The 15,358-nt window shown below is 38.6% G+C and overlaps 1 protein-coding gene across 9 annotated transcripts in view; it reads left to right on the forward strand.

Moving 5' to 3' along the window:
• plekha7b (pleckstrin homology domain containing, family A member 7b) overlaps nucleotides 1-15,358 on the forward strand; it is an 80,952-nt gene that overhangs the window by 29,906 nt on the left and 35,688 nt on the right. For all 9 annotated transcript variants that reach the window (XM_067588080.1, XM_067588097.1, XM_067588106.1 and 6 more), the window contains one exon: nucleotides 9,184-9,267. In XM_067588080.1, coding sequence (XP_067444181.1) covers nucleotides 9,184-9,267 — 84 coding nt within the window. The remainder of the gene's footprint in view (nucleotides 1-9,183; nucleotides 9,268-15,358) is intronic.

Here is a 15,358-nt window from a genome sequence, read left to right on the forward strand (position 1 = left end):
ACATTTTTTATTATTATTATTATGCCCACTTTTTGGCACTCTACTACTTTATTCAGTGTAGAAATTCATTCAGACATCACATTATTCAGCTCAATTAGGACATTATTGCCAGGTATAAGCAGGTATGATTTAAGAATGAACATTCACTTTGTTACACACAAAGCAGGAGAAAATAACTCAATGACAGGATAACTAAAAATCAAAACCACGATAAAATGTATGATGTGGAAAAACATATATACTTGATTATATATATTACTACAGGAAGTTCCATTACATCATGTATTATTTTTAAAACATGATTTGGGGCATCTGACATTAGTTTGCATAATGGGTCAATGGAAAAAAATACAAACGTAGTGTAGGACATTTTAAACTGTAAAATAACAGTGTGAGGCTGAGGCATAGCCCACATTTTCCTCATATGACAAAGCATGTTATAGTGAGTGTTTGCAATGCATCTTAGAGATGGCTCTGCTGTAAAAAGTTAAATGCTCAAAGCCCGTCTAATGAGGATGTCCCCTGTCTGTGCAATCAGTGCATTTCTTAATGTGTTTTGTCATCAATTATTTTGCTAATATTTGTCAAATACCGAGGACAACTCTCTGCTCTCTACTTGGCAGGACACAACCTCTCAGCTGAGTGCACACACATTCATTTAGAGCATGTGGGGGCGGGACAGATACAGACAGATAAGCACGTCTCTCAGTCATCATGCTTGCATTATTTTAAAGCGGAGGCTAGTGGTTGTAATTGTACATGCATAGCGAATCGCAACTTGTTAATCAAAAGTATTTTATTAGAATCAAAAAATTAATGTAATAAAGTAGCTGGCTGGACTTAAATGAGTAGTTTGGCTGGCAGCCAGTGCTTATAGGAAGCTCTGCTTTACTCATTTATACTTTCAGCTACACACTTCATTCAAACGTTGAAATGTTCCACATCTTTCATACATTCAAGGTTTTATTCAACTTTCAAATCCCATTAAAACTTTTCAAAATATTCATCTTTGTTGGAACCTTAGTTATAACAGACGTCAATTAGAAAAACATTCAAAACCACTAATCTTCAACCTCTTCCAAATCATTCATACATTCACTTCCACATTTCACATTTAGAAACGTCATTCAAGCGTTAAACGGGTCATGATACTTTGGACTTTCTCACATTAATGCAACATTTTTGTATCATCATTCAAGTTTCATGAAATGTTAGCCCTTCTCAGACTTTTACATTAGTAAGTGAAGTCTCAGGTTGCTCAAACTGAATTTTCTTTTGATGTGACTTTTAGTTTTTGAGTTATAAGAAGTTGTTCGGTGACTAATTTTGGCTTAGGCAATGGATATGAATGCGGGTGCTTGTCTCACCCCTGCCACATGGGGCACTGTCACCATAGCAACCTGTTACTCAGTCTCTGAGAAGAAACTGACACACGTCTGTTTCTGTGGCTAATTCCACAGTTAAATTCTCAGTCTACACACTGCACGCACATGCACACAAGCATGCACACTCACACACACATTGTTATTTCTGATTTTCAAAATAAAAGCCCAAGATTGTAACTTTATCATAAAAGGATGAGCCAGGCTTAGACCTAGTTTTCAAAATAAAAGTTCCAGAAGATAACTATCTTAACAGGGAACTCAGTGTGAGACTGTTTTTTTCAAAATAAAAGCCTCACAGAGTAACTGTATCTTAACAAGAAGCTCAGAATGAGGTTTGTTTTTTAAAATAAGAGCTCCTGATGGTCACTGTATGTTAATAGGAAAGTAGAGATGGACCTAGTTTTTCAAAATAAAAGTGCTGATAGTTCAACTCTTGTCAGGTCTTAGACCTCAGCTGATGTTTCATCCTTATTCCAACAAAGACAATTAAAGGAAACCTCAACTCCTCAGTATACTTAAGCTCATTTAAGTCCTTGCTCTAAAACTCCCATTTGAACTCTTTGATTGCTTACTCTGTATTTTGCATCCTTCATCCCTTTCCAACTTTTCCAACTATTCATACTGCTTCGCCTGCTTTTTGTGCATTTTCTTCTCTACTGATTCATACTCCATTCAAACCTTAAAATGTTCCACATCTTTCATACATTAGGTTTTACATTAGGAGTTTTATTCAACTTTTAAATCCCATTCATGCTTTTTGAAAATATTCAACACCGCTGAATGAGATTTCCCTAATTTGACCCACCCATTTTTCAAACACTTTTCAAACTCATTCATGCTCTTTCAGCTGCTTCTTCATCCAAATTAAAGCCAGCAATCCAGTTTAGCATCAGCCTTTCAACAGCCTGCATTCACACCGCAATTTCTTCAGAAATTGCATTTTCTAGTTACATTACATCATCCTGACTGGGACTAACTAAACAAGGTTGTTGCAATCTATCTAAAGTTACAGACCAAAATATCAATAAGGAAGTTCAGTGAAAACTACAATCTCCATGACAATGTTAGTAACACTACCTAATCACATTGTGCGACAAAATATAATGGTGTCCGCAACATCACAAAATTCTCCAGGTGCGCGACATGAAAGGAAAGTGTCGAGCGACACTTTTTTCTGCCGAAAATACGTCATTTTTCTCGAGCGACCATCCGTAAATCAGCCTTAACTGTTTTCCAGTAGGGTTGTAATCACTGTGTCACATTGTCAACTCAGCTTGCTGTTGTAAACCATGATGATGCTGATGATGATGATAGAAGTGAATGAATGCAGTGACAGTGAAAGGCCAGTCAGTGAGATGTCTTTGGTTGGATACCTTCATTTCCATACTGAATGACAGTGGAATCTCCCAATAACTCTGCGATGGGACTGCCTAGATAATTCCCACACAATGGTGGGAAATGAAGCTGAGCAAGGCTGCTGCAGTGCTCTGCTATGAAACTGATAAAGGTCAGTCAACATGTGCAAATTGTGCTGCAGAATGCTTATCTCCTTAATGGCTCTCTGTCTGGATACTGTGCACAAGCCACTGTTATTAAAACTTAATTAATTCTGCCTGCTAGGCCTGCATGCTACAGGGTGTTTCTGGAGGTCCATGATATCTCTCTCTCTCATGATGTAATGTCCTGTCACACTCCGTCACGCATTAACACTGCCTGGGTGGGGCGACAGAAATGACTGTCAGTACAGAGTTCAGTATTCCTGGCGTCTTATTTAACCTGTAATGTGTGCATATCCAAAACCTTTCTTTGTTTTTATCTTATTCTTTGGATTCTGCAGAGGTATATCATCTGTTCACTAACAGCTTGCTGATATTAATGATACATTAGTCATTACAGCTAATTGAATTGGTCTGGAAATGAAGTCAGCAGCCCAACTAAATTAAATGATGTTGTTGTGTGTTCTCTGGTGATTAGTAGAATTGCATAACATTGATTTGTGTTTTACTTCACTCAGAGCCACAATGTAAGGCAAAATGCAAGCTGCTACAGTATATGACATTTATTACAATCACACTGGTTCCTGCAATGAGTTCCTGTTGAGCTACTGTGGTTGTCACAGATTCTTCTTCACCAGTCAACTCAACCCTCATCTTATTGTTTTTTTCAATAGGGATGTACAGTTTTGAAGATTTGTCTTGATGTCACAACATCTTGCACAGAAGAAATTTGACATATTAAATGTTTGTGTGTCTGTGTATGTGGTCAATAAGAAGTGTTTTTTTTCATGTTTATTATGTGAAATTCAGTTTGTTACATAATGAATAGCTTATAACTGTGTGGAGCTTATGCATTAGCTGTAAGTGTGACTGTGAATTAAAGTTTTCAGTGGTTAATTATAATCAGTTTATTTCAGCATTTAAAAGCAGCATATATTATTACATATAATAAATTTATACCAAATAATAATGTTTAATATGTTTTTAGCTTATGGTATTGGATCTTGCAAATCATTTAATCTCCAAACTTAAAGTCGTGTCCACAGAGAAGTAACAGGCACTCCACCCCCCACATTGTCTGAATATAATTAAATCAAGACATGTCACTGAGTTAGACTAACCTGATGCACCAGATGGTTTGTTACACAGAACCATCTGAGAAGTCGTCCTTGGAAACTTTTAGGAAAAGGGCAAGCACTTCGAAAAAATACTTGACAGGTGATTGGATGAACCATCTGTCTATCACCATCTATCACAGTCTTACTTTGTGAGGCAGCTGGATTCGCAAGATCACAAGATCACGCAAGAATCCTCATAGGATGCTGATTGGTCCAAACCATCAGTGGTTCGGACACAAGCGCATAACTTTGTCAACTCTGTCAAGATGGATTCTCGCGTGATGTCGTGATTTCACGAATCCAGCTGCCTTGCAAGGTAAGAATTAGACTAAGGTGCCTATAAATGATATAAGTGTAGGGAAAAAAAGAAACCAAAAATAAAGGCAATAGATATTCATAAATGAAATCACAAAGTCATTTTTAACTATATCATATAAATGGAGATTTAATTAATCACTTTAGTGTTAATCAGCTGAGGAATTAACATAGTAGTGATTGTAATAAACCTCTAAGAAACTACAACTCTGAACTCCATAGCGTTCCTTTGGCTCCCCATTCCTTGGTTCTCAATATTTACAACAGGATTACAGTATGTTGGTACCACCTGCTCCCTCGGCCCACATTCCACAGGATTAGTTTCAATTCCCTTTTAACCTAGGTCAAAGGTCAATGTTACTGTTAAACCAGTGCCTCAAAAAGTAACCAATGACCCTGAGGTGCCCTTGAAGGGACCCAAGAAGTTATCAGTATTATAAGTTACAGTTTATTTCTGGGTCGTGGATTAAAAACTCAACTCTCTTGTTTGTCTTGTGTTCAATGTGAACTCATTTTGTTGACATCTGAATAGTTTTAAGAATCAGTCCACTGACTACACAGCAGAACTGCTGCTGTGAATGCTGCAGGTGTGTGAGTGTGTTTCAGATCGTCTCCACTGCCCACAGTTTTTTTTTTCATGTGAACTTTTAAAGTGTATACAGAGCAACTTATTGGTATTGTAGAATGTGGATGATTAAGCCAATCAAAGAAGGTTATCTTACTGGGTGATGAAAGCACAATTGCCAACATTCTCTCTTGTTTTTAATACCTTTGTTGCAATACTGCCGCTCAGAGGATACCAGCGGTACACTCTTGTGATTTAGAAACATGATTTAGAATACATTTATGTGACATATGACAGCTACATTATAGAAGAAATATGGGCAGCACATTAGTAAGCTCTGACTCTAAGAAACTGGCAAAGATTGAGCCGAGCAAAAAATACCCTTTTGACATTTTTGTCAGAACTACCGAGGTAAAGCATTTCCTCTAGCAGCCACATAAATTACTGTTTCCTTGAATACTTAGCAAATTCAACACTGGGAAAGAGGGAGTGAGAGATGGAGACAGGGAAGTAGAAAATGGAAAGGGAGGAGGATCTGATAAGCAACTGAGGTATTCCCCTGATGGGAGGGAGTTGGATCTCTACCATCCACTCTGCAAGTGTGGTGTGAAACTCTCAGACAGGCATGATCGAGCAGGAGAAAGTGGAGATAAACAGCTCCCCCTCCCGCTCTCATCCCCCTGGCTCCACTCTACTCTGCTCTTTGCGGATGCCAGCTGCTACTAGAGACCCTCTCTGCATCCTCCACCTGCCCTGATAACGCCGAGCGGATTTCCATGACCCGCAGCAACACAGCGAGTCTAGCAGCTGATTCACGATGATTCACTCTCTCGCAGCAGGTGAGACTGTCTCCACTGTGCGCACGATACAGCAGAGCATAGTAAGTAGCTGAAGTCTTTACACAAGAACAGAGAAGTCTGTGCTAGTAGTGGATATACTTTTCTCCACTGGGATTTTTTCCAAAGGGGGAGTGGTGAAAAGAGATACAGTAGTTGAGACTGTAAGCAGATGGTGATATCCATGTGTTTTATGTGTTATGGAGCGGTGTGAAGCCTCAATGTGTGTCTATCTGTGTGCATAGAGAGGGAGAGGTGTTCAAAACACAAAGCCTTGCCCCTGGTGCCCCTGCCGCAAAGACTCAGCCCTTGTGTTGGACAGGGATTACCCTGAGCCTCTTGTTTTGCTGGAAAAAAATTGGTATGGCATGCCAGGGCTGAACCCTGTACTCCAGAGTTGTGCATTTGGGCAGCAGAGAGAGAGAGAGAGAGAGAGCGAGCATGTTTTTATGTGTGCTGCAGTGCTGTTGTTTCTACACATTTCTCAGACGAAGATTTGACTGAAATCTGTTCTCAGTTGTTTTTTTTCATAGCCAAGGATGCCCATTTTACACCAGTTTTTGATAGAAGATCTGCTGCTGCCCTGATCTTGTTTACATTGTGATAACATTTGTACTGTAAATGTAAACCCTGCTACATTGAGAAATCCCCTCTTGAGGCTCTCTGCAAAGAGAGATGCCAGTCATTCTTTCTCTTCTTTATCTGCTACTTGAAGTGATGCTTAGTGTTCAGTGCTCAGTAACATGCTAGGAGTGTGTGGCAGAACCTGATTTTGGAATGAAAACTTCCTGAACCTTGATCTGTGTCTAACATAGAACCTCTTAGGATGAGTACTGGTATGTTGAAGTGAGGATACATTTTATCAAATCTTCCATCTTGAGGTCTCTTTGAATTAAGAATTTTCAGTGCACCTGTGCATCTGCAACTGCTTTTGTAATGAATTAGAGTGACAACTCAAGTGTTTTATGTTTTACATCTTAATATGATAATATCCAAGAGATTTATGAATCAAGAAACACAGGTTATTGATTAGGATAGCTGTGGAGTTGACTGCATTCAAATGAATAGTAAAGTAAAGTTAAGTAATAATAAAGTAATGCTGAACCTGCTTTTATTTTGAGATTTTCTTAAAACTATCTCAAATATTGTTTTATATGAAGTCCAGGGTTAATGTGAAATCACAGTATCTTTATGACATTAAATTCAAGCAGCTACATCTGACTGGTGCTGCAAACAATGTCATCTCTCCAGTACAGAACATAATCCAGAAGGCAGTTTTATAGCTCATCTGCAGCAGGAGTTCATTTTCCCTCTCGGGACTGCATTGTCACAAGCGTTGATGGGAGCTAGATTTCTGCACACAAATACATCTACTGTGCTGCAGTGTTTGTACACTAACTGGGGATGCTGCAAATTCCGTGACAAATAGTTCAGAAGTAATGCGGCTAAAACAAAAGCCTCAAAGAATTCAGATTCCCAATTAACAGGGGATGCTGGTGCAGTGCTGTGCCCAGTGCAGCTCAGCAAATTATGAGTTGCTACCGGGAACAAGCCTGGCCAAGCATCTGTGTGTGCATGTGTTTGTGGAAATACTGTAACCAAAGAGGTTTTTTTTTTTTTTTTTTTACATGAGTGTATGTGTAAATTTTACATGTTGTTCTTATCTCACATCATATTTGTGTGTGCAGAATCGTTCAGCATCATTCCTGTTCAATAGGCCCTCTGAACTTTTCTGAAATGTCAACTCATAAATCTTTCCACCCTGCTCAGTTTGTCTCCCCTCCCTTTGCTGCATGGTGATGCAGTGAGGCACCACTTTCTGTTTGTATCATTCTGCACCTTTGTAGTGCTGAAACTTTGCAGCTGTCCTTCAGAGGATTCTGCTAGATATATAGTCATTTAATTACCCCTGGTACGCTTTAAGTGAGGATAGTGTCAACATGATTATCTCAGCTATTAATTTATCTGTACTAGTGTGCGTGTTTATGGAAAAACGGCATGTGGATTTTGCTTCTGCACAACAGTATTTACTGTTTTTATTGCATGCTTGTGCAGCGTTTTCCAGCTTCTGTTGAAGAATAGTATTGTGTTTTTTTCTGCTGTAATAGATGTGTATGGTGGTGATAAGAGAAGATAAGAAGAGTTTATGAGGAATAAAATCCAGCACTAACACAAGCCAGACTTAAAAGCATTATATTACAGTGCAGTACATTATTTCACCCAATCACTGTCACCAGTTTTTCAGCCAGTCTGAATGGGAGAAAAGCTTCAGCACTTATCTCTTGTCCTCTTCAGATAAATTACTGTCTCCTCACCAGTTACACTTGAGAAGAGAGCACACACAGACACACCCTTGCTACTAGATAATAGTAAATTCTTTCATAACATTAGATTGTATAATATTACTACAGAACAAATATTTCTAAAGCTTTCATAGGTACACTAAGGATCAGAAAGCTGGCAGCATCTCAAAGAATGTGACACAGTTTGAGAGGATAATGGAGGGCAATGCTGAGTACCAGTGGCAACTAACTAATCCTGGGTAGCCATACACCTTACAGGATCTCTGCAGTAGTGTGTTTTTGTGTAAATCCTTGGAGAAACTCAACTAATGGAAAGCTAGGATTGATGTTTTACCTGCTATGATGGTTAGATGATAAGGTTGGGTGTCGGGTTACTATATCAAAGATAAGCAATGGACTAAATCTCTTTTTTTTTTTGTATAAAGCATAAGAAACATTATCCATTTATGACACTGAATTAGGCTGGCCTGGCTATGCTTCAATGTGTCAGACAAAAGGTTTATTCAGGGCTGTTGATCTCTTTGTGTTTGACAACAGATGATTTACCCAGATACTACAAGATAGTGTGTGTGTGAACATAGTAGATATGGGCAGTGTGTTAATAATATATCAGTGGTATGATAAGAGACTAGATTTTAACTGGGATTATGTTTTCTTTTGTTGTAAAACTGTGAATGAAGCAGCCTAAGTGTCCTTGCCCAGTCATGTATAAGTATTCAATGGATAACAACAAGGAGAATTAGAATCATGGGACAATATCTCAGTCCTCTCAACACCAGCACCAGCTATTTGTCTGTCAGTAACATGCATTTATGTCCTAGTTAAAGCAATGAATGACTCCTTGTAATTGAAATCAATATAGCCTGGTGAGCTGGCTAAGGGAGAGTGCTGAGCCCTACGCTTTGTGTAAAAGAATATGAGCTGTGGTTCCTGACCAGGCTTCAGTGCTGCTGTAGATTTTTTACAGTTGACTTAAGTATTATTGCAAGATGAGAAACTTAATGTGGCTTTGTTGTAACCTCAGCCAATAATAGAAACACAGCTGTGCAGAGATGCAGGGACGTGATCAAAGGGAAATATGATTAATGACTTGATTTTGCCCCCCCCCCTCCCCCGTTGTTTTCTTTCCATCCCTTCTTTTCTCCATGTCCTGTCTGTCCTGCAGCCACAACCTGAGGGCTACATCATTTCGGCACCCTGTGACCGGACAGATTTCCCCCGAAAACACAGAATACACACTACAAGACAGGTGAGTGATGCATAGACTGAATGCTTAAATATACAAGTAGGTTAGTTCAAGGTCATGCAATGAGAGTGACTAGAGTGAGAGTGAGAAATAGCCTGTCTCCTCCCCTGATGAAGCATATCACAGGGGGTCTATTCTGCTGTAAGAAAGAGAGTAAAAATATTGGACTTGAACTGTTCACCAGGAAAATGAGCTGCAGTCATAGTCAGAACACTAGTAGATGAACATTGAAATTTCTCAATAAATTTTAATTTATTCATTATCACCAGGGTATTCATAACTGACTGCACATGTCAGTGACTTTGGATTACGGAGATTCTTAAGTATTATTCTTCAAATTATTGCCTTAATTGAATTTATGGTAATGACGCAACTGGAAATCACATATTCTTTTGACCGTGTTCATATCACGCCCTGATGAATCGGCCACATCAATCTGCCAAGTTATGCTAATGTTGGCTTTATTATAAGAATTTGTTTTTTTCAGCTCTGTTCCTGGCTATTTCTCTCAATTTTGTTGAAGTCATAAAAGGAGGAAGGAAAGGAAACCCAACTGTGTGTGACTTAGACTAAGACTGATCCAATTTGGTGAAGACATCTCTGTGTCAAGTATATATTTTTGACATTTGACATATGACATTTCTTTTAAATAATTAAATTGCATGATTTTTTTCTCTAGAATTAGATTTTATTAATATACAATACCATAAAAAGACAACGATTCTTTGAGAAAAATGACCACACTGTTTTCATTTACTTCGCCATATAACAGTTGGATTTAATGCTTTATTATGTCACTGTGGGAATCTCATCCTGCAAAGCCATCAAAGCTTAGAGCACAATATAATGCAGCAGGTGTCTGATCATATTTAAGCTGGCTGGTGTAAGATGATCACATGCGTAGTGCAGATTCCACTACAGGCAGAAGAAGGTTGAGAGACAAGTATGTGACCTCCACACTCTCACTGATTAAAAGCTGTTCTGTTTAAGCAGCACAAAACTGATTGTGATTCATCTGCATCCTCCACTGTCCTCCAACTCTCTGTTATCCCTGTTTCAAGTCTGTTGAGCCATGGATTTGTATACCATCAAGAGGCTTAGAAGTTATGGTTGCCTCACTTGCATATTTTAACAGTTACAGAATGACTCTTTTGCTTTGTAATGCAACGCCTAATCTCTTTAAGCCTGTAACACCAAGAATAGTATCAAGCTAACGCCCCTCCCACAAGAACATAAACAAGAATGTCATGGAACAGGGAAGACAAGGTTAAGAAACCTTGACTCCACGTGTACAGTAAGCATATTAAAATGTTGTCTTAATTCTAATTATTGAAGCAAAACTCCAACTTATTTTTTACATACTTCAACCACTTTCCTCATTAACAGTTGATCTGCAGCAATCACCTCTTGATTGCCAGTTAAGAGAGGGATACTGCTTTCAACAAACACATTAAAAGAGACAATCAGTATTATATTCTTAATTTACTTTTTATTGACCTTTTGATCAGATTGAACTTATCACCCACCTATGATGACCAGTCCTACCTACAAAGGTAACCACACTAAAAACAATGTACTTAGCTATTTCGTACAGTTTTGATCCGTGCATATATCTGCCTTAACTTTGTTTCCCGTGACTGCCAGTCTTTGTGCGACACCAGGCCACAGTGAACACATTCCATGAATGTGTGATTAGTCTTGTGTAACATACACCTGTAACAGAACAGTAGATTTTGCACCAGGTTTTAATAATCAATTACCTGCTTTGATGACCAGAGAAATTATGTAACATCAAACAGCACTTCGTCTTACAGCATATGGGTAAATGTGAACATTTGAACATTTATCTGTGTAGAATTATTTTTGTTGGTTGTGCTGGTTTGCTTTGTAGATGTAGGTCCTTTCAGTAACATTGTAAGTTATACGTTATGTGTTGTAATAAAATTAAACTAGCTCTTTTAACTCATTTACTTAACACATTTTATTAAGGCATTTACTCCAAATACTTTATCTTGCAGTACACACAAACTGCTAACTGCTGTTTAAGGCTGTTTTTTTCAACCTCTGGACCAACTTGCAACTTGACCAACATTGCTTTATTTTATCTCCCTTTTTTGTGCCTCTCTCCTCCACCCTCCTTGTTATAATCTTATTGTAGAGATGAATGGAGCGTGTGACAGCTGGGGTGCAGTCTTGGTATCAAATGTGTGAGGCATGACCTCACGGTGACTGCAAAATGTTGCTTCTGTTCACTGTCACCGTGATATTGTTAGCTTTATTCTGTGTATAATGATATCTGAATAGGAAGTAGGTTTCTTCCATGAAACACTGACTTCCTCCAACTAAGGAGAACGTCAGTGTGTTCCCATGAAACCCATGTGGGATTGAGGACAGAGCAAGAAAAGAAAGGCTTCAGGAGGCTCTTCCCCATGGAGTGGTCGATTATCTTATGCCTTGCTGGCCTGAAGCCTTTGACTTTGTCATTGATTATCACACTATGATCAATTTGTCAACTCTCATGGAAACCTGCTGCCTGAAAGGATTAAAAATGTCGAATGTGCCCTCATTTCCAGCAAGGGAAGCAGGAAGAAATACAGCTTAGTGTCTTTCACCCTTATACACTACACAATGTGAAATATCGCCCCTCTTCACCACATGCCACAACAAATCTCCTGGGAAACTGTTCTAGTGACAGTGGTGGTAAACAGTATGAATGCTTCACATAAACAGTAGAGTCCCCTCAATAAGACAGAAACATCTTGTAAAAATACTGGCTGCAGGCCAGGCGGTGAGATACTGTAAGTTTTGTTTCACTGTGGTCTTTTTTCCTCCTCGTTCTACAAGCATTTTTGTTTCAGTCTCTGACACACCTCCCTGGCTTATCTCCTCTTCCTTAGCTTCAGTGTAGTGCTGCCCACAACACAGGAAAAAATTAGACTTACTGCTCCTTTTAACCCCTTTGCGAAACAATGCAGTGGGCTGCTGGCAGTGTTCTCAGTGAGACAGGTCACATATTGTTTCCTATTGCAAGCTTACTCATACTGTGTAGTCATGAAGTAGATCTTCCAAGAACTGGACAACTGCATTTCAATTATACTGGGTGACTGGCTGCAGATGACTTTTGAAGACATTGTATTAGTTGCCCAACCATATATCTTCCTTAAAAAGTGATATGTGTGGTATGGAATATGTATGGATGTACATTAATGGAAATTATATGCCTACAAGTCAGTATATAAAGTAGTCAGATAATGCCTCGATCCTGAATGACTAATTTCAACTAAATATCAGAACAGATTGTGAACATGATTTGACCCCAGATGCCTGACCTGGTGGTCGCAGCATCACAGACGTGGTATTTTCAGTTCCACTTCCTTTATTAAGAGTAGTGCAGTTTAAGACCTATAAGGTCAGGTCAGAGTTCCACTCCACTCCACTCAAACATGTAGTAGGAGACGTCTTCTGTCCAGCAGTTAAACTTTGAAACAAACAATATTTGCATATTCCTAGATTCTGGATTTTTCAGTTAGGGGGAAGGAGGAGATATAATTTTAAATATTTCTGTAATTTTTTGTGGAAAAACAATCAGACATAAATTATTAAAATTTTATACAATTTTGTATATCTTAAAACATGTCTGGAGTGGATCCTTAACAACAACAAGGAGTCTACAAGTAGTGCAGAAGAGCATCTCTGAAAAATTGTAAAATGCTGAAGTTAGGGCTACTGCATCGTAAGAATGTGCCAGGTTCCTTTAGTATCAGCTAGGGACAGGAAGATAAGGCTATAGTGAGCACTTGATCACCAAAACCTGTTGACAGAATTGTGGAAACATGTTCTGTGGTCTAACAGATCTCAATTTAAAATGTGACATAGAGATGTTAGGAGTCTGGTATAACTAACATGACAGACTGTCCTGGCTTCTGTTAATCTCCTCGAGGATGCTGGCGTCTGCGGGTGACATTACTGTCTTTCAGAGGCTGTAGTGGGCTCAGTTTTAAAGCTACAGTGAAGATAGATGGTATCATATGAAACTAGACGACATAAGGCATCCATTGATACCAACCATATCATGCTAGTTTGTTGGGAAGGGGGATAGATAATGCTCGAAAGTTAGGCTGAATTTTGGCGAGGCATAAACTGGCATGGCCATTTTCAAAGGCCATTTTTCTTGACCTCTCACCTCAAGATATCTGAATGAAAATGGGTTCTGTGGGTACCCATGCGTCTTCCCTTTACAGACATGCCCACTTTATCCTAATTCCATGCAGTTTTGGGCAAAAAACATGCAGTTTTTTGTATGTAGTGTAAATGTGTTATTTTTGCCTATTCTAAAAATGGTTTAGTTGAATATTTCTGCATACTGGTGTCCCTAAACAGTCTTGGAACCGCATAAATTTGGTATGACTGGGAAGCTGAGACTCTTGAGGATTCAATGAGCCCAATTGTATTCATGTGTGATGATGTTAGTCCCCAATGTAGCCAGTTCATTGTAGTGAGAACATTTTTTGAAACTTGACCTCACTATATAAAATGACCTATTGTGACCTCTAGGATAATCACATTTATCAATTCCTAAGTGGTCAAAAATTGTTTAATTTTGCACCAAAATGGTATCAACCCAAATTGCTGCAACAATTTATGAGACATAATTGAGCATGGGAATGGCCATCATATACTTCCATCATAATGTTCTAAGCCCTTGCACACTCTAAACTTTCAAAATTAGAATAGGCACCTAACACAATGTTCATTACAGATTTATTACTAGAAAAACTTGACACACAGTGCTGCATCTCAAATTAATCTTCAGGGTGCCAGCTTTCAGATGATTTATGCCACTTATGTGGCATATACTGCTGACCTGCTATCTCTCTCTAAACATCCCCTGTCCCCCCAAAAAAAGTAGGTGGACAGGAGTGGAAGAGGTGTAAGGATGGTGGTGTTGGCAGTGTAATGGCATGAGAACACCATATGTCCATCAATACCATTGTTGCTGACCAGTTGTGTCCATTCTGGATCACATTCTTCATGTTTTCAAATAGCTCAAAAAATGTGCCATAATCATCATTGCAAGATGATTCCAGAGGCATGAGAGTAACTTCATTTTAATCCAGTGATCAACACAGTTTTCAGATTTCAATCCAGCAGAGTAAATTTGGAATGAAATGTAACAGGAGGTTTGCAGCATTTGTGGATGAAAAATCTGTAGGAACTGCATGCTATTACTGAATCAGCATGGACTAAAATTCATAGGAAACATCGCTGGGACCTTGTTAAATCAAAGAGAATGGTCCTTGCTGTCTCAGAGTCTCTCATTATTTATGATGCATCATTTTTTGAGCACGTAATACAAAAAGCTGCAGTAGCATGGAAAAAGTATAAGAAATTCTAGTGGTAAAAGGTGGTAAGTGGAGAAAAAATACTTAAGAAAAACTGTAATTTTTACCTATTTATTAAAGGTGCAATATGTAAGAATTATGTAAGACTTTTAGTTTAAAACATTCAAAACTTAAAGCTATCAACAAAATGTGAAGAAATAATAAAATTAGACCTTCCCCGACTTTCTCGGTTGCCTATAACAACCTGTGGACTGATTTCTATGTAACAAACTTGGGATGGTTTTACTAGGAAAATCCAAAGGATGTGACATTTATGCGCACTTCAGAGTGCCTTGCCTCTCTTCCATCCTCCTACAGAGCCAACAGGGTGCAACACTAGCTAACATTAGCTTAGAAATGGAGTCCGCCAACGTCCCACACAGAGCTGGCTTTCTTCCCATTGGACAGGTAAGCTAACATTACTGCAAAGCATGCGAAATGTATTGTGATATTTTGTTTTTAGCTAGCTGATGTTAGCGCCGCTGCTCACAAGCACTGACGGAGTATGAGCACGTGCGCGAGTGCAAGCAATAGGGTGTTGACTGCAGCTCACTTAATGACCACCGGTGTCATTAATGAGAAGGAATTTTTAATTCTTACATATTGCACCTTTAATCTCAATATATTCTTTATTAGATTTTGTCTTCTATTATATTTTATTATTTTTGTCTTTAACTCAAAGCTATGCTTTAACTTTCCTATTATTGTTTGCT

Source organism: Thunnus thynnus, chromosome 1 (assembly GCF_963924715.1).
Source record: "Thunnus thynnus chromosome 1, fThuThy2.1, whole genome shotgun sequence".
Lineage (NCBI taxonomy): Eukaryota > Metazoa > Chordata > Actinopteri > Scombriformes > Scombridae > Thunnus > Thunnus thynnus.